The sequence below is a fragment of the Dasypus novemcinctus genome, chromosome 17, assembly GCF_030445035.2.
Source record: "Dasypus novemcinctus isolate mDasNov1 chromosome 17, mDasNov1.1.hap2, whole genome shotgun sequence".
Lineage (NCBI taxonomy): Eukaryota > Metazoa > Chordata > Mammalia > Cingulata > Dasypodidae > Dasypus > Dasypus novemcinctus.
In genome coordinates this window covers 43,812,035-43,831,811 of record NC_080689.1, presented here as the reverse complement: position 1 = coordinate 43,831,811, position 19,777 = coordinate 43,812,035, and the positions used below count along the sequence as shown (strand labels likewise).

The 19,777-nt window shown below is 37.8% G+C and overlaps 1 protein-coding gene across 2 annotated transcripts in view; it reads right to left on the bottom strand.

Annotated features, from left to right (window-relative positions):
- The window catches only part of EML6 (EMAP like 6), a 299,274-nt gene that overhangs the window by 143,016 nt on the left and 136,481 nt on the right, over nucleotides 1–19,777 (bottom strand). For both annotated transcript variants that reach the window (XM_058278574.2, XM_058278575.2), the window contains exons 2-4: nucleotides 13,359–13,518; nucleotides 8,937–9,035; nucleotides 5,837–5,905 (exon numbers count right to left, since the gene is read on the bottom strand). In XM_058278574.2, the coding sequence (XP_058134557.1) occupies nucleotides 5,837–5,905; nucleotides 8,937–9,035; nucleotides 13,359–13,518 (328 nt within the window). The remainder of the gene's footprint in view (nucleotides 1–5,836; nucleotides 5,906–8,936; nucleotides 9,036–13,358; nucleotides 13,519–19,777) is intronic.

Here is a 19,777-nt window from a genome sequence, read left to right as displayed (position 1 = left end):
TTCCAGTGTCAGTTTAGGATAGCAAGGCATCGCTGACTCCACATCAAGTAAAGGGACAATGTTTATCTTCTTCAATTTCCATTCACAGATTGTAATGCAAATTTGGTTAGAACTGGCAGGTACCTGGGAATCTGGTTCCAGGTAATTTCCAAGGTCCCTTCTGTCTCCAACTAGAGACTGGAGAGGGCTCACAATATCCATAAAGCTGGTAAGCTTATTTGCTGTAAAACCAATGAAGCAGAATGATGCACACCTGTTACTGTTTTTCAGGCATTCATTTCGAAGTATAGCCTGCCTATTTGCTAAACATTAGAGATTTGGAAAACAAGTTACAAAACTTTTACCTAACAATATTTTATTGGTATGCACAGATTTTTGCATTCAACATGTGGCTGGACTCTTCAATTTGATATTAAGGCAGGTTTTGAAAAAAAAAGGTGGGGATACTAGAATTGGATATAGAAAGTAGAGGGCAAAATATAATTTGTTGAAAGCTACTGAAATTTGTTGTGAATATTTTTCCAAACAACAACAAAAAAAGGATGGCAGATCTTTCCATTTAAGGTAAAGATTCTGTTTTTGCTTAGAAAAAATGCATAAGTCTGCTAAAACACAGTTAAATTTAATAGGATAATCAGCTTAATGTTTTCAGATGAAGTTCCAGGGTTTTCTGTGGTTTCACTTTTCGAATTAGCTGATTAAATGTCAGCATTAAGAGTGATGTCATCAACATGGTGAAGTAAGACATCGCCTGAAAAAAATCTTCACAGAGATTCAGCAAATATAAGGATAAATTCCATTTCCTTAGCACACCACAGAGACAGGAGGAGGACTCCACAAATGCTGAATTGAAGGAGGAGACAAATACTAGGTAGGAAACTCCTGGCCTGGATTGGCGGGTCTCTCCCCTTCCCCTCACTTGGCCTGGCACAGTTTGGAATTTTCCAGAGGCAGTGGCTAGGGTCCCTTCCACCAGGGACACAGACTATAGAGGAATTCACAGCAGTGAGTCAGAACTCCATACATATCCTGGCACAGGGACCCAAGTCTACAGAGACCACAGGCAGACCACTACCTGCTGAGGAATGCTGCACACAAAAGGGCCTCAGGGGGGTGGAGTGGGGGTGGGGGAGAGAAACCACTGTAGAATGGCTGCCAAGGGCTGCACTCACTCAAGCCAGTTACTGTGGGCAGGATTCCCTACATGCAAGAGAATTTTATGGAGTGATCCACTTTTCTGGATTGACCCCATCTGGTTCCTATGGTGGGATACCCTAACAAGGCAGAAAACAGAGGCAGAAGAGCCTCATAGAGAAAAAATATTTTTTTTAAAAAAAGGAGGTTAAACTGAAGTGGTGTAAGACTATAGGAAAATGGGACATTGAGCAATAGAGAGAATTTAAACAAATATAGGAGCTGGGAGGAAAACTCAGCACAAAATAAACAACAGGTCAAGATTGCTGGAGAAGGAAAAAAGGAAAAGAAGCTTTTTCCTGGAGGTGAAACAATTACACAAAAGTGCAATCTTTAAAATTGTGCCATATATCCAGGGCAAGAATCAGACAAAGAAAAAAATCTGATCAGTTAAACTTGGACTATTCTAAAGATTCAGGATAAGTTGGACCAAGCATCAAAGAAGAACCTTAACATAAAATTAATGAACAATAAAAGCCTAGACAGGAAGAGGTGACTCAGTCAAGGGAACAATTTAAAAATTCAGAGACAAAGGATTTGGAACAACTAAAGAAGTTCAAACAAATCTTCTATATCAATTCAAGGAGGTGAAGGAAAATATACATAAAGAGATAAAGAGTATTAAGAAGATGGGAAATGGACTTTGGCCCAGTGGTTAGGGCGTCCGTCTACCATATGGGAGGTCCGCGGTTCAAACCCCGGGCCTCCTTGACCCGTGTGGAGCTGGCCAGGCACAGTGCTGATGCATGCAAGGAGTGCCGGTGCCACGCAACGGTGTCCCCTGCGTGGGGGAGCCCCACGCGCAAGGAGTGCGCCCGTGAGGAAAGCCGCCCAGCGTGAAAAGAAAGAGCAGCTTGCCCAGGAATGGCGCCGCCCACACTTCCCATGCTGCTGACAACAACAGAGGCGGACAAAGAAACAAGACGCAGCAAATAGACACCAAGAACAGACAACCAGGGGAGGGGGGAATTAAATAAATAAATAAATCTTTAAAAAAAAAAAAAAAGAGTATTAAGAAGAAATGTATGGGCAAAAAGAAGAATTTGAAAGTGTTGGGAGAAACATAATAGAAATTATGGGGATGAAAGGCACAATAGTAGACATTAAAAATACACTAGAGGCACACAACAACAGATTTGAACAGGCAGAAGAAAGAATCAGCAAACTAGAAGATAGGGCAATCAAAATTATACAGTCAGGAGAACAGAGAAAAAAATAGAAAAAAATTGAGCAGTGCTCAGGGATTTAAGTGACAGCACGAAGAACACAAACAAATGCATCATGGGTGTTCCATAAGGAGAAGAGAAGGGAAAAGGGGCAAAAAGAAGTGAGGAAATAATGGCTGAAAGTTCCCCAACTCTTATGAAGACATAAATATACATGCCCAAAATGCACAACATATACCAGAGAAATCCTAATAGACCTACCCCAGGATACATACTAACCATAATGTCAAATGCCAAAGATAAAGAGAGAATTCTGAAAGCAAGAGAAAAGTGACAAGGGATCCTCATAAAAAGATCAAATACAAGGGAGCCTCAATAAGAATAAGTACCAGCTTCTCATCAGAAACCACCGAGGTGAGAAGGCAGTAGTATCATATATTTAAGGCAGTGAAAGAGAAAAATTGCCAGCTCCCAATTCTTCATCCAGCAAAATTGTCCTTCAAAATAGAGGGAGAGTTTAAAATATTCACAGATAAACAGAAACTAAGAGCTTGTCAACAAAAGGCCTACCTTACAAGAATTACAAAAGGGAGCTCTGCAGGTAGAAAGGAAAAGACAGAAAAGAGTGACATGGAGTAGTATGAAAAAATGAAGATTCAGAGAATATTTATACTACTGAAGCTAAGCCAGTATCTTTTCTAATTAGTAGGTTATAGATGTAGGCTGTGCAATACAAACCCCAAGTAACCACAAAAAAAGTATTTTAAAAATACAGAAACAGAAATGAGAAAGGGATCAGTCAGATATATCACAAGCCCCAAGGTGTCAGCACAGTTTCTAATACCTTTGAGTAGTGGAACTTATTTCTAATTTTTCTTTTTTTTTTCCCCCATTATTTTTTATTTTGGAAATACCACGTCATTGTAAAAGAATTTAAAACTAAAGAAAATAATTTTTTAAAAATTTAAATCATCCATCAACTTACTACCCAGAGATAACTGTTTAAGATTTGGGATATCCTTATAATTTATTTCTTATGCAAAAATATTATTTTAAAGTAAAAAAAAAAAAGAAAGAAAGAAATCAAAGCCCCAAATCAACTTCTCCCAGTAGTAGGCACTGTGAACTTCCCCACTTAAGAGATCTTGAACATTTCCCAACATCATTAAACATTCATCTAAAACATGAATTATATAGACTGCACAATATTTTATCATATGAATATATTTTTAATTTAACTGTCTGGGGTATTTAGGTAGTTTCAGATTTTGTTTGGATTGGTTTTATTTGCTGTTGATAAATTATCCAGCAGTGAATAAGCAGTTGGTTCACACCCCTGACAATTTCCTTGGGATAAATTCCAAGATACGCAATTACAGGATCAAAGAGGATCAACATCTGTTTTTTTTTTAGGATTTGTTTGTTTGTTTATTTATTTCTCTAGCCTTACCCCTACCCCCCCAACCCCCCGGCAGTTGTCTTCGTTCTGTATCCATTCACTGTGTGAATTCTTCTGTGTCTGCTTATATTCTTGTCAGAGGCACTGGGAATTTGTGTCTCTTTTTGTTGCATCATCATACTGTGTCAGCCCTCTGTGTGTGCGGGGCCACTCCTGGGCAGGCTGCACTTTTTTTGTGCTGGGCAGCTATTCTTACGGGGTGCACTCTTTGCACGTGGGGCTCTCCTATGCGAGGGACACTCCTCTGTAGCATGGCACTCCTTGCATGCATCAGCACTACATGTGGGCCAGCTCATCACACGGGTCAGGAGGCCCCAGGTTTGAATCCTGGACCTCCCATGTGGTAGGCAGATGCTCTATCCATCGAGCCAAATACACTTCCCAGGATCAACAACTTTAAGGCTATTGATAGATACTGCCAAATTTTGGGACTGGAAGATCATATATCCATTTATCACACCACAAGCAGGGTTTGCAAGGGCTCATTCACTAAAACCTGGTTAGCATTGCATATATTTAATCATGTTTTGATAAATAAAAAATGTATTGTTATTTTAAAATTTGTATTTCTTGATTATAATAAGATTGAATATTTTCTTATCTCTATTGGCCAACAATGTTTCTATTTTTGTCTAATGTCTATTTATATTCTTTGCCCATCCTACACTATTTCTTATGCTTATTGCTTGTATTTTTCTGTTTGTGGTTTATCTCTTAATTTTGTTTATTGAGGAGGTATATATCACATTTTAATATTTATGAAGTTGAATCTATCAATCTTACCCTTTATGATTTTTTTCTTTGCTTTTACATTTAGAAAGGTCTTTCCCCATATTGAAAACAGATGAACATTTATCTATACAGTCCTCTAATTACCGTGTAATATTTTTACATTTAACTCTTTAACCCACACAGAATTTATTTTAGAATATGGTATGATATAAGTACATAACTTTTCCCTCCAAAGAGGTAAAAAATTGTTCTGAGTTGTCATATATATTAAGGTCTGTTTCTCAGCTTTCTTTTTAAAAAATATATTGGTTTACTTATTCTTATCCCAGTCCAATACCATTTTAATATTGTAATACTCACACATTTATTAATGCACTGTAACTTACATTATCTACAAACTTTATAGACAGAAGATCCTGGTTCTGTCACCCTCTGCTTGACTCTGGGCAAGTTATTCTGAATTTCTTCCTCTCCAAAAAAACATATGGGATCACTGCCTCCTGAATTTAAGAGAGTTATATGACACAGAGTATGGAACCAGTAGGGGCACAACCAGTGTTAATTTCTATCCCCCTTCCTAAGATCACAAAAATAGTGGGAGATAAGACTTAAACTCAGTCTCCGGCTCCCAATGTTAAACTGTGTCCAAGGGTCCAGGAGAAATTTTTGTGACATCAGAGCAAAGAATGTTGACAGTGTTAATTCTACCACCTGCGTAACAAAACAGAAATAAGCAAACGTCTGCCTAGGTCAGAGGCAGGTCCTCGGCTACTAATAGTAGCTCAGGCTATGTAGTCTAGAGGAAGACAGGCGTGATGTTGAAAAACCAGTGGCCCAGGTTGGTTTGTATTGTGGATCCTTCTGTCTCCACGTTGAATACAACCTTTCTTCTGAGAGAACATGCGAAAATGCCAAAATAAGTTTTGACATGCAATATAAATATAAAATTCCTCATAATGTAAAAATAAGTCAAAATTAAAATAAAAACTGTGTTAAAACATGCAATCCTATGAGTACTATGAGTTTGCAGTTTAGTATTTAATTAACAAATTTTCCTTTTCAGCTGCCTGTTGAGCCCTTGACTTGTTAGTAGTTACTTTTCATTTCAGAAAGGGAGGTCATCACCAGATGTGAGAGCTTCAGGGTAAGAGGAAGGGCAACAGGGTTCTAAATTTAAGGGAAAAAAAATTTAAGCAGTTTCTCTACACCAAATTATCTAAATGAAGACCAAAATTCTTTTCACACAAGGCACCAAAATGGAAAAAAAAAAAAAGAATGACTTTACCTTTATATGTTTTACTCCACAGCTAACCACTCTATTTGGCTGATATGGATCCCAGGAAATATCAAAAATCTGTTAAAAAAGTAAAAATTACTGTATTTGTCATTCAGGTATTTTGCCCAGGCACCATGCAATTACAAAGACTCTATTCTAACACTTAGAATACAAGAGCTGCACAGAAGGTAAAATGGAGGATTTGTTTCTGGGAATGATGAGTTAGGAACACCTAACTCATGCTTCATTTACTGTTTCTTGTCTACTTACCCTAGGTTTGAGTAGAGAGGTATTTAACCATAATCATTAGGAACAAACTGGTGTCATATTTTTAATTTTGTCCATCTGGGATAAACAAATTTTTATGACTAAGGATAATTTCTGATTAAATATTTTATAACTCTCAACATGGTACTAAAACACTTTGGAGATACTTTTTGGTAAAAATGCAAAGAATTATAAAATGTTTCATTTTAACCAGTAAAATGTTTAATTGTCAACCACAGTTCAACATAGCCAACAGATTCTGGTAATCATAGAGGCACAGGGGCATTTATCTGACACTGATTTAGCCCAACTAAAACAGTTTGTTAGGCCATGTTTTAATTTGACCAAAATACTATTATATTAATATCTGAAAACATATTTGCTAACTCAACTTCTCATTCTATAAGATAGCTCTATTTCCATTTGGGAGACAGGGAATAGAAGATTCTGTGTCAAACTTGAGAGTCAAATTCACCCATAGCTAATGTTTAAAATGCATATTCCCAGTGTGCACCTGAGAGATTCTGATTTTGTGGTTCTGAAACCGGGTCCAGGAATCTGCATTATTAAACAAACCCCAGGAGGTTCTGATGCAGAGAGTCCATGGACCGTATTCTGTAAAGAGCTGATAGATATGGAAGAACCATCATCAAGGCCACAGTCTGGACCAAAGAAAGAAACTGGTTGCTAACTCTTCTTCACAAAGAAAGCAGCAAATACAACATGCTCATCAGGGACTGAGCCTGGACCACTAACCTGTGGTTGGATAGAAAGGAACAATTATGCACCACAGAAAAAGCGTGCGTTTTTTCCCCACAGAAAGAAGGGTTGAGTCAGATAGCCAGTTCCAAGCACCAAGTACCAATTGGACCCAAATACCCATTTTAGCTATGCTTCCTCAGGCAAGTCGTAGCATCTCTAACTTTAACCTTCTTTTCTCTAAAATGAGTGACACCACCTCAGTTTTGTCAGGAGGTCAATTAAGATAATGTATGTGAAATCATTTTGCAGGCTATAAAGCCCTCTAATACACAAATGTAAGGGATTAAGTATTTTGGCAATTTAAATAATCTTGAAGATAATCATTTGTCCTTAAGCAGTCAGAACTAATTCATATTGGCATCAGTAATAAAAACAAAACTATGTGTAATACAGATTGTGGCGTCTGGGAGAACAGTATCCTAAAAGAACAGTATTTCACTAAAATATTGTAGGCTCTTAAAATTAGAGACTTCTCACTAGAGTAGATTGCACTTTTATAATCTATCCCAACTAGAATATGTACAATACATTAACAAAGCAACAGGACAAAATCATTGAAATCAGATAGGCAGGTCACATGATATTCAGTAGGAATTTAATAGCAACAACAACGCAACCCTTTTTATAACTAAGATGATTGCATTAGGCCATTTTCTAAATTAGGGTGTCTTCCTGGTTGAAAGTGTTCATAATTTAACTTTTCTACATTTTGCCAGGCAACAGGTCCCAAATTTTGACATGTAGTATACTAATTCAGATCAGGCTATATAGAAATGATTCAGAAATAGGAGTAGGAATTACAGAATAATGTAGACAAAAATATTATATATGTGAGTTTGTTCTCAGTAGACTTAGTATGGCATCTCAATCGTGTATACTGGGTCTCAAGTTCATCTTTTGGGTCACTGGAAATTCACACATTGATCCAGTCCAACCTAATTTACTTTATAGGTATGATGAGATCACAGCATAATCAGAAATAACAATATCTAAAACTCAGGCATCACAAATGTTTTCAACCTAAATAGTTCACAAAGTACTAAGTTAATACCAGTAAATTAGAAACCTTGGGTATAGAGCCCAAGTGGTGGTGGCTATAAAATCTCCCTGTGGGACTTTTATGTGCAGCCAGAGGTGGGAGAAGGGGACGCACTGAACCATAGCGGACCAGCCTTTTCCAATACTGAAGTTCTATGGCTGGTCACTTGCGGACTTTCTGAGTACTTGAGAATTTGCCCAAATGTGCAGTGACAACTGTGGGGTCCCCTTGCAATCACAATCCACCATAAATGAATGTGCCATTCATGTAAAAATTTTGTGTAAAGTTCATACAAAGCCTGAAACAGTGAATTTAATGCTGAATTAGGGTCTCATTCTACATAGATATTTATATAGTGCAGAAATATGAAACAACCAAGAATCAATGTAAGACAGCCATTCAAATTCACCTTCCTTTTAAGCTGAATGAGACAATAAAGCAGTCAAAATATTTCAATTACATAAGACACTGGAGAAACAGATTTCTGACCATATTCATATGCCTGTTTCATTCCCTACCTTGCCAGCTATGAGTACATGGGAATTATCTTTTCTGATCACACTGATTTCAATGTAAATAATAAGCAGGCCACAGTTTACATTCAAGTTTCTCAAATACAAAGAGTCACAAAGCTGACTTTACATTAATTTGAAATTGAATGCACACTCTTATAAACTATATTTTATGAACATTTTCTAACAACTCTTTCCATTTCTAAAATAACACATCTAAATTATACTATAATTTCAAATTCAATTCTATTTTGATTTTGTGAAGCTAAGTGACAGTATTAAAAATTTGCTTTGCCTCTGAAGAGCAATAACAATTCAAATAAAGCATTTGATCGCTAGAAGAGGACTACCAGCACAGTTAGCTATCAACTGCAAATTAATAAAAGAAATAGTAAGTTTCTAAATTGAATATTTAGGAAATACCTATACATGGCAAATTTACCTTAACATTTTTTTAAAGTCTGAGAAACAATATCACAATTCCCCCAATGCAGTGAAATTTGTGTGGCTTGACACAAGGTCGTCTTACCCGGTCAGAATGGCCAGTGGCTGAGGCCAGCAGTTTTCCCTTCCTCCAGTCCCAAATGCAGACTGTGTTTTTGGCATCCAATCCCACAGAGGCTAAACGCTAAGAATAAGAACAACAATATAATACCAGAAAGTGATAGGGAGATTTCCTATTATTCACACCTTCTTGCCTTCTTTAGCTAGTAGTTATTGATTACATACTATGTGCCAGGCTATGAATTTCTTACTAACGAAGTGATTTCTCAAAATCTGTCTTAAACCCCAAATTAGAGATATCACAGTAGATGACTCCATTAGTATATGATGAAATTTCAAAAACTCTAAAAGCTATAGCCCACTCACCCGTCTTAAAATATAGGAGAGGTAAGTGCCAAATCTCAGGAAGCCTCTGATAAAATCAGTGGAAATCACAGGAGCAAACTTGAAATCAAGGTTTTAAATTTTTAACTTAAATTTAATTTAAAATTGTAATGTGAGATTTAAGAGTCTAGAATTCTATAGTCTAAAAGTCTTTCCACACCACTAAAATTAAAGGGTTTGACAAAAACAGAAAAGAAATCATGTAAATGAACATTTACTTTCCCTTAAATTTTCTGTAATTTTACAAAAGGTAACTAAAGAAGGACATACAGGGCAGCGGACTTGGCCCAGTGGTTAGGGTGTTCGTCTACCACATGGGAGGTCCACGGTTCAAACCCTGGGCCTCCTTGACCCGTGTGGAGCTGGTCCACGCGCAGTGCTGATGCACGCAAGGAGTGCCCTGCCACACAGGGGTGTCCCCCGCATAGGGGAGCCCCACGCACAAGGAGTGCACCCCGTAAGGAGAGCCACCCAGCACAAAAGAAAGTGCAGCCTGCCCAGGAATGGTGCCGCACACACAGAGAGCTGACACAACAAGATGACGCAACAAAAAGAAACACAGATTCCTGTGCCACTGACAACAACAGAAGTGGACAAAGAAGACACAGCAAATAGACACAGAGAACAGACAGTGGGGGTGGGAGGGGGAGGGGAGAGATAAATAAATAAATCTTTAAAAAAAAAAAAAAGGACATATAATTTTAGTAAAACTAATCGGGCACTTCATCTCCTGCCTAATGTCTTTGAGTTCAGATCAGAACTTGTCCTCAAACAGAAAAAAATTCAACACATATGATTATATACTAAATTAAAAGTGTTAAAAACAAATATTAGGAACTCCAAAATTGGAGATTATTTAACAGGATACCATTTATAAAGAGACTGGACTGGGGGTAAGTAGATTTGGCTTCTCTTTTGACTTTATGAGTAGCCAGACATGAGACTCTGGGAAAATTAATATCCTTAAAATCAGTTTTCTCACCTGTAAAGTGGGTCTAAAAATATCTATTCTGTCTACCTTGTAAGTATTGTGGTATGGATCAAGTGAAGCAATCTAAACTTAAAAAAAGAGTATCTGAATTTAAGTTATCTCACCATATAGGTTTGAGTGTGTGTTTCTGTGTACACAGTACATACATGTGCTATGTGTAGGGCATGATAGCCTCATGTGGCTAAATGTATATATTTGCTATTATGCAGGTAGTATTCAGATTCCTTCACTAAAGATGACTTCCATTAGGAATATTTAGAGTAAAAACATATAGATGGAGATTCAAAACTGTGCCCTTATTAAAAGGAGTCTTTATTGTAATTTTAATTAAAGATTCCAGCAATGGAAATGATTAAAACACATAGTTATATTTTCATCTGAAAGTATTTCCATATAAGAAATTTCGAAATGAGTGAATTCCATTCAACTTTTTCTTTCTTTTTTAATAGAAAAAGCAGCTAATACAACATGGGCACTAAAGTAAAACACATACTTCTTGATTGAGGGAAAGCCAAAGGAAATCTATTTTGTTCATTTATGGTAACAGGCCCCATAGTCATCCAAAAAGGATTTCTGTTGCCTTTAATTTATTATAAGATGATGGGCCATTTTTCATTTCCTGAATATCACTCAATTCCAGGGAACTCTGCCCTGAGAATAAGGCAAACCTGAAATTATCAACAAACCATGAAATCCATGGCAAACGAAAAGGAGGTAGTATTTCTCAAGTGACAGTAAAGAGCCATGCAGTTCACCCCCATCCTGCGTCTTCAAAGTGGAACCTAAAAGAGAATAGCTAGGATTCTGACACAAAACAACATGGGCAAAGAACTGAAAATTAAAGCTGGATTTCCCTCTGCTGAATTACATTTTCCTGTAACATATCAGAACAATTTTTAAAAAGAATGTGTACTAGAACAAAATCAGCTTAAAGAATGTGCATATGCATCTAAATGCACATATAAGCTTACATTTACATTTGTTCATGCATATGCATTCTGACATATTCAATTTCATCAAGAACTTGGAAGACTGAACAAATGCCATTATCCAGCTGTTTCTATTTAGACATATATATGCGCAATCCTAACTAAACTAGAGGAGATTGCAGGGTGATAAGATCAAAAACATATATACCAGAGGTTTATATTTATATATGTAGTGAATCTGGTTCTAGCTAGAAAATCAAACAGTTAACAATCATTATGCTCTCAAAATGGGAGAATACACCAAGTAAATGTTAACTGTTTAAAAACACATACAAAACTAGGTAGCTTAAACCAAGTCAACTCCTATAAGTCACTGAATTTCCCAAAAACTCTCAGTTCAGTCAAATCTGCAGGAATAATTTCACAGATCTTTCCAAGGCACCAACTTACAGAATTAACCCTGAAATTTCCCCAAAACTGGATTGAAGGTATTAACTGGCAGAAATATGGACGGTGAAAGAGACCGAGGAAGAGTAGTGTGGAACACGAAGACCAGTCAAAGAAAGGCAGGGCCCTAGTGAGGAGTGAATCAGGTGGGGGACTGGAGTGATCTCTCTCTGTTTCCACTCCCTATTCTATAACACATGAACATATCTTTTTTGCCAAGTATTTCTGGAAGTCAAAAGAAGGAGAGAAAACTTTGTTAGGGGTTGGGAAGGCTTCATGAAGACCTTTGAAGTGTTTTCAAAGAATGAGTCTCTTCAAAGGGCAGAGAGGAGAGTAGGGCACTTCAGATGGAGAAGATAGCAGGAGAATGGGCACCAAGGGGCAAGAGCCCAAGGGCTGATGGGAGAACTCACTATGCTGTTCCGTCAGACTTTTAGGGGGTAGTGGGTATAAGGAGAGAAAAGCTGTTCAGCCCAGAACGCCTAGCTACAAAGTGTGGGCTTCATTCAATGGGTACCCCAGGCGTTTTTTGTTTTTAGAAAGTGCCTTGACACTTTTTTCAGTTGGTGAAATATATTAAGAAGAAAATGACTGTGGAGAGACCAGTTAAGAAGTTGAGTTACTTAACTAAGGCATGGGACTAATTTGGAACTTAAAGGCTGGTGACAGAGAAAATGGAAAGGAGAGGATGAATGTTAGAGTTATTGTAAAGAAAATAATAAATGAACAGGAGTTGGTGTCTGCTTAAATTGGGAGGGATGGGGAGAAGAAGGAGTGAGAAGTGACCTCAAGGGAAAAAGTCAAAGAAAATAGTCTCAGTGAATTATTACAAGGTAATATTCTTTTCTGAAAGCAAGGAGTACCAGGAAAATGGTCAAGGTTAATAATGGTTGTCAGTGGAATTGCTAAGCAATGGCTGACCTGGTCAGCATTTGTTTATGACTTCCCTTACAGTGGCTTTTTAACCAAATGGTTGAAACTGGGGAAACCAAAAGTGAGGCCTATCCAGAGCTGGGTGCTTATCCTTCAAGCTTGGAAAAAGGTCAAGTAGGAGGGAAATTCTAGGAGGCCGATAAAGGGGAGCCAGCCAGGACGGACAGACAATCTGAGCCTATAGGTTGTTTGTATGATAATTTGAGGTGACGTGTAAGAAATCATTTTTAAAAAACTGGATAACAGTTTTTAAAAAATAGTAAAAGAGGAAATGGATATGGCTCAAGCAATTGGGCTTCCACTTACCATATAGGAGGTCCAGGGTTCAATGCCCAAGACCACCTGGTGAAGGCAAGCTGGTCCATGCACCAAGCTGGCCCACGCAGAATGCCAGTCTACGCGGGAGTGCTGCCCCACATAGGAGTGCCACCCTATGGAGGAGTGTCAGCCCATATGTGGAGAGCTGGTGCAGCAAGATGACACAACAAGAGACACAGAGGAAAGACAATAAGAAGACGTAGCAGAACAGGGAGCTGGGGTGGCGCAAGAGAATGAGCACCTCTCTCCCACTCTGTAAGGTCCCAGGATCAATTCCCAGAGCCACCTAATGAGAATACAAGCAGACACAGAAAGAACACAGAGCGAATGGACACGGAGAGCAGACAACAGGGGGGTTGGGGGGGTGGGGAGGAGAAATAAAATAAATAAATCTTTAAAAAACAAAATAAAATGAAATGATATAAAAATAGAAAAAGATACACACCTGTCCATCTGAGTCGAAAGCCAGGCAGGCGACTCCATGTGTATGGACATCTTTAAGAATAGACACCGTTTGCACGTTATAGGAGTCCCATATGCATATATATGGTTCCTTCCCAACTTGGCCAGTTGCAACAAGAGTTTTATCTGGATGTAAGGCAAGGCTGAAAAAGAAAAAAGATCTCTTTTCACATCTTCCAGCTAAGCAAAGTTAACAAAAACATCGATCATATTATATGCAAATTTATTTCTCATTTTAATGATCTAAACAATATCATCTCAAGTGTAAGAACTTCACTTGTCCTCAAAGTAATTATCTGATTGGTCTAAATTGAAATGTTCACATTTGGCAAAGAAAGGTTTAGCAGAGTTTAACATTAAGAACATTTTGTTAGCTCTTATTCACTTATCTTGAAAATCAGACATTATTATAATTCTGATTAGAAAATCTTTGTTATGATTCTATAATTGCTTTATCTGATGATATTTACTTATTAAATGTGAAAATATTACTCAGGTTTCAAACTAGCTTTTGGCTTTAATTTGAGGGAAAAAAATGCTTTTGCTAGGAGAAAGTTCTCTTCTCTGCTTATAGAAGCTTCGGATACTACCCTCATTAGGATTTCAGAGCATGGAGGTGTCCCCAAGACGAGTGCTGCTTCTCTGTCTGCTGCCATAGATAATGCATCTTAAATGAAACTTTCTATTTTACATAAAATCACTGTTACACTTAGAGGACTGTTAATTACTATGCTTGTGGTTTGTGTAGCAATTTTCCTCTGTAGTCCAAGCAAAATAAAACAGTGTCAAATATCAACCAGTATCTCAAGCAGTCTGTAGCAGTCAAGAGATAGAATTGTTATTATTCCTAGATGAGAACTCACTCTAATGTTTCAAATCCATTGTGTAAAGAAGTTGTGCTTTGTTAAAGATAGGTGTTAGGAGTCTAAAAGAAATGAGCACATTACCTAAGTGAAAAACTAGTAGATGACTCTGTTTACACAGTAAATAGAAGTAGAACTTTTTATTTCCTTTTTAATTTCCAGCAGGGTATTAATAAAAGTATATGCTCTGGAATCAGACAACTGGATTTATACAATGGCATCTTAGTAGTTTTAGTTCCCTGGACACATTACTTGATCTGATTTGCATCACTTTCCTCATCTATAAAATGGGGATAATATATAAAAATAGCTAATATATTGAATATAGAGCATTTTAGCACAGTGAAAGTACTCAATTCAAGTTTTATCATCATCATCTCTCAACAAGCAGCATATAGATACTACCAACATATACATGTCTGTGTGGATACAGTTTGCCTTTGAAAAACACAAACTACTTTAAATAACAGTGCTTGTTGGAAACATATCTTCAGGAATATTTATAAGAAAGTGATATAAAAAGATAACACATATAAAAAGGAATCTTTTTTTTTTACAATAGGTAAGTGCTACAGGCTTTCAAACTTTTTAAGGTATGGAACACTTTTCAGCATTCAGAGTTAGTGTAGAAGTTAGAAATAACGAAAAAAATATCAAAGGACCCTTCCAATCTCAGTTTTGCTGGGATATACCTGGTATTTGATGATATCTTGATGTCTAAAATTGCAAGAAGATTATGGAATGCCATGCTTGTCTCATTAATCTAAGTGGGCAGAAGTAGTCTATGGAAACTCTATCCATGACAGATTGGTATATAAACTCATTCATTCATTCAACAAACCTTTTTTAAGGACCTATGATACTTCAGGTATAGTGCTATAGATACATAAATAGAAAATACTCTGTCCCTCCTTCAAGGAACAATCCTTAAGAGGAAGAACAGACAGGTGAAAAAACAGTGACCAAATATCAAGATGTGTACACAGCGAAAGATGGGAATGGAGTGGCTGTCTGCCTAGGATGACATGAGGTCATGTGACCAACAAGATACCAAAGACAATGCTCACAGTTAAAGTCTTCCAGAGGAAGGCAGAAAAGGAGATGGCTCAGGCAGGCAAGGGCAGCTCACGAAAGCCTTTTTAACCAGGCTAAGAAGTTGGGGCACTGCTAACAAGTTTTGGCAGGACACGATATGACCAGTTTTATATTTTATAAGCTGTATTTTCTATATACTTACATATTTTATAAGATTTTATATTTTAAGCACAGTGGAAAGGAGCGATCCCTGAGGACTACAAGAGCTGACAGGAAGGCCAGGTGGGCGACAGGGTGGGCTTGAGGTAGGGCAGGCGGACAGGGAATGGAGAGCATGTGTCAAGGGAAATTTAAGGCAAAGAAGGAAAGGCTGTGGAGGGTGGAAACTAAGGAAAGGCTTGGGCTTTTCTGTCAAAATTGACAAAAAGCTTTTGGCTTGACCACTGGGTTTATAACTCACAGGTTGACAGCATTAGAGCTTGAGGCCTGAGAGCCTTATCCAGGAAAAAGATGACTTCGCTCTTAGTGAGGAATCTTTACTGGGGAAACCAAGGAGCCTCCTCAGGTTAGCGCCAGGCCTGGAGTCCTGAGGGCCTCCTGTCTGTTCCACAGGGCAAGGCCTGGCTTTGCATCACTCTAACCCCCGTTGCTGGAACACATGGCAGAATAAGCATTAATAAAATGCTTGCTGAAGAGGGAGTGAACAAAGCTAACAATGATAAGCTGGCCGCCACACCGCCTCTTTCCCCATTGCTTTAGGCAACAGGTTCTACCCACGGACTGCAAAATAAAAGAGAATGACCATATTTTCTCTGGATGATCAGAGACACCTTCAGGAGACATAAACTCTTTTGATGTGATTGCAGCTTCTGTTCTAAAATGCTTGAGATTCTTGGTAGATTTCCAAGATTCTGAGGCACCCAATACAAAAAAAAAAACCAAAACTGCTGTTCAACTCAGCCATTTTTGCTCAATTTCATAATTCCTGATTTTTCTCAGATAATTCCTTGTGTGAGGAGGTAAATGAAATAAGCAGCTTTAAACAAATCTTCAAAGAGGCCTTCAAAATAATTTATCAATCCAATTTGCTCAATTAGCGGCATCGCACCAAATCATACCATTGTGGATTTGAAATATTTCTTCTGTATTTTTCTTGTATTGGTCTTTTCATGCACATTAAAGCCTATGAATTTATTACATTTATAACAGAAGTTCACATTGGAATTCCATTTTTCTTTCTTGCCAGAGTTCCTTTATGCTGTTCCTTAAATCATCTCTTCCCAGCCTGCCATACCCAGTGTATGCAGGTTCCTCCTTTGCCATTTGAGTACATTAGGAAAGTTAGCTTTTCTCCTTTATAAGCCAAAGTCCCTCTGACCTCACTTCTCTGGCTTGCATGCAACATGATTACTTAGAGTGACTCATCTTGTTACTATTTATCCACATCCACCTCAAGAATAGGAAGCCTGGAGAACAACCCTTATTAAATTTGCCGTTTGTTATTTTCCCACTGCCTTTCCAGAAACCTACTTTTTCCATGTGGGTGACAGACGAATAGCATCCCTGTATCTTCCACAGCATATCCAAGTGGCATTTAATTTTATTTTATATTTGTCTATCATTCCAACAGCATTTTTTTTTTTTTTTTTTTTTTGAGTTACCAGGGGCCAGGGATTGACTTTAGGACCTCATAAATTGGAAACAGGCACTCAACGGCCAAGCCACATCAGCTTTCCTGACTTGGTTTTCTCATTTGACTTTTGCTTGTTTTCATTTTTGCTTTTTCAGGAGGCCCCTGAAACTGAACCCAGGACCTCCCATGTGGGAGGTGGGAGCTCAACGGTTTGAGGCACCATCACTTTTTAAACCTCGTAAAAGAAAAAATACTCAAACTTTAATTACTGAATTTGAAAGAGCATAATATAAGGTATCAATAATGGTGGCATTGCAGAAACATCTATTAATAAAGAACGTTTTAAGCCACCATTAAGGTATCCCCTTCTTCCCACATCTTTGCATTTAGGAATTCAAGAATTTCATGAAGAGTCATTCTGAGCAAACTCTGCTTTGACCTAATCTCAAAACATCTTTGGAATTTTAGTTCTGAAGCATTTTAAGTGACAGGAGCATATATATGTATCTATGTATTTTCCTCATATAAAACTAAATCCATCTCTTACTGCATTCTTCAAAATTGCTCTTTGGTCCTTCCACAGAGGGGACATGAGTCTAAGAAGCCACCCTTAGAGCAAATCCTGTAGACCAACCAGCAGATTGGAGATGGTTGGGGCTCCTTATGCAAATAAGGTGATGGAAAGAATTATGCCCCCTGAATTCCTGGGCTGCCTATAAGATATCATCAGAAATAGCCAAGTATTTTATTCCTCTATAGAGGAAATTACAGAAGTGTTCTCACCATTTCACAAACTATTTCACCACATCATATGTTGTGAGTCTTTCTGTGACTGGAAGTACTGGCACTATTTACTTATATTTTAAGTCCCTCTGCCAGTTGAGTGCCAATAAATCCAACTCTCTTTGCTTTTCTAAGAAAACTTGCACTTTGCAGATTTTGCAAATTATTACAGCTATAACAGCAATATCACAATATTAAAGCTTTTAAAATCAACTCCCTTTTGCTGGGGTCTCAATTCAATGGAAGTTTCGTTGCATGCATGGAAAGGATTGGTGCCTTTTTATTTTCCCTTTGGTACTCAATTTATTGTATTATACACATGACAACAACAAGAAAGGGATCAAGCGTTTAAAGAACTACTTTTCTCTGTGTTTATATAAACCTAGTTCCATTAGGAAATCCCATCTTCTGTTACCATAGCAATAGAAAGCACCTTAGGGCAGGATTCTCATCACCCTATCTGGGAGAAGAAATTGATTTGTTTTTCTAGCATGCCAGGAGAGCAAAAGCATGTCTTCCTGAGATCAGATGAGATAAAGAACATTTCCAAATAGGTTGTGTAGAGAAGATGGGAATAATAGAGTCACAGAAAGAGGTAGCCATGTTTACGAGGTTAAACAAAAAACTGCTAGTCAACAATATTCATCATTCCTGATTCCTCAAGGCAAAGAACTATATTTGAATACTTGTTCCAAGTACAGCATTTAAAATTTTTTATGATTCTGACTTTACTTTTTAAAGTCTTATTTCATTTGTGCCCAGGCTGTGCCAGTGATTCTCTCAGTAATTCTTTGTAAGTCAGTATCTTTTAATGTCTCATCAGGCAAGCATGAAAGCTTTCTCCCTCCCTGTCCTGAAGATAACCTTAAGAAAAGTTTTCCACTTTTGGAGGCAAAGGTGCACCAAGATGATTAGGCTGGACTGCCTGAGAGCAGAGAGAAGGCTGCTTTCTGGGCTGAAGGGAGAGTGGCCCAACCTTGGTGGATGATCTCCTGAGAGGCAGGAAAGGAAAGGAAGGTTTTATTTAAATACGGGACCTCAGAGGAGAATGGCTATGAGGGCTAGAAGTCAAGTTCTCCAGTCCTGGTCCCCTAGGGCTCCACTTGGCCCAAGTACCACCACCAGGACCCATGATCACATCTATCAGCACGAAGATGGCGCTGCCTTCCAGGTAGATCTAGGCTGGATGAATGGGAGCCACAAGCAAGGTGGGCAGAAAACCAAGCCTGTCGCCCTTTTCCTGGACTGTGTAAGCGCCAGGGCTAAATGGAGGTCTCTCAAATTGGACTTTGAATCAACGTTGGTGAGTGGGGCATCTAATGAAAATCAACGTGATTTAGAAAAATGAAGATATGCAACATTGTACATGCTAAGTGTTGCCATATCTGCAAGGTATGAAACTATATTCTATCAAATACCACACCAAAGAGAGTGGTTAAGTGCATAGAGGTTTGACTGGCTGGGATCAAAGCATGAGCAAATGTTAAAATTTAGCAATCTTGAGAACCAGTTGTTAAACTCAGCCATTGTTGAAAATTAAGTTACATAAATTTACAATCAAACATTCTATTAAAGAGAAACTCATCACTTCCAAATTATTCTTATACATTTTACTATTATCTACACTCTTGAGATTATTTATGCATATCATAGCTATAAGATGGAAGTACTTTAGAGTGGTGTGCACATCTCTTCACAATTGTTTTCAATGACATCACATTGGTGGCTTTAAATCAGCCATGGTGAGAGTATCTACATCACGGAAATCCACAAATAATATAAATCAGGACTTGATTTACTTTGTTGACTGTCAAGACTTAAGAAACAGATGGGTAAAATGTTAATGTAGGAAAACTTAAAGGTTTAAAAATTTATTGAAGCATATCACTCACACATGAACATACTAAACAGTAAGTGTATAGTAATAGTTGTGAACTTACAAAACAAATATATATAACATCATACAAGGCTCTCATACCCTACCCTACCACCAATACCTTATATTGTTGTTAAATATTTTTGACTAATGATTAAAGAGCATCCTCAAAATATTACTAACGAAAGTATTTTCCCCTACCCACTCTATTA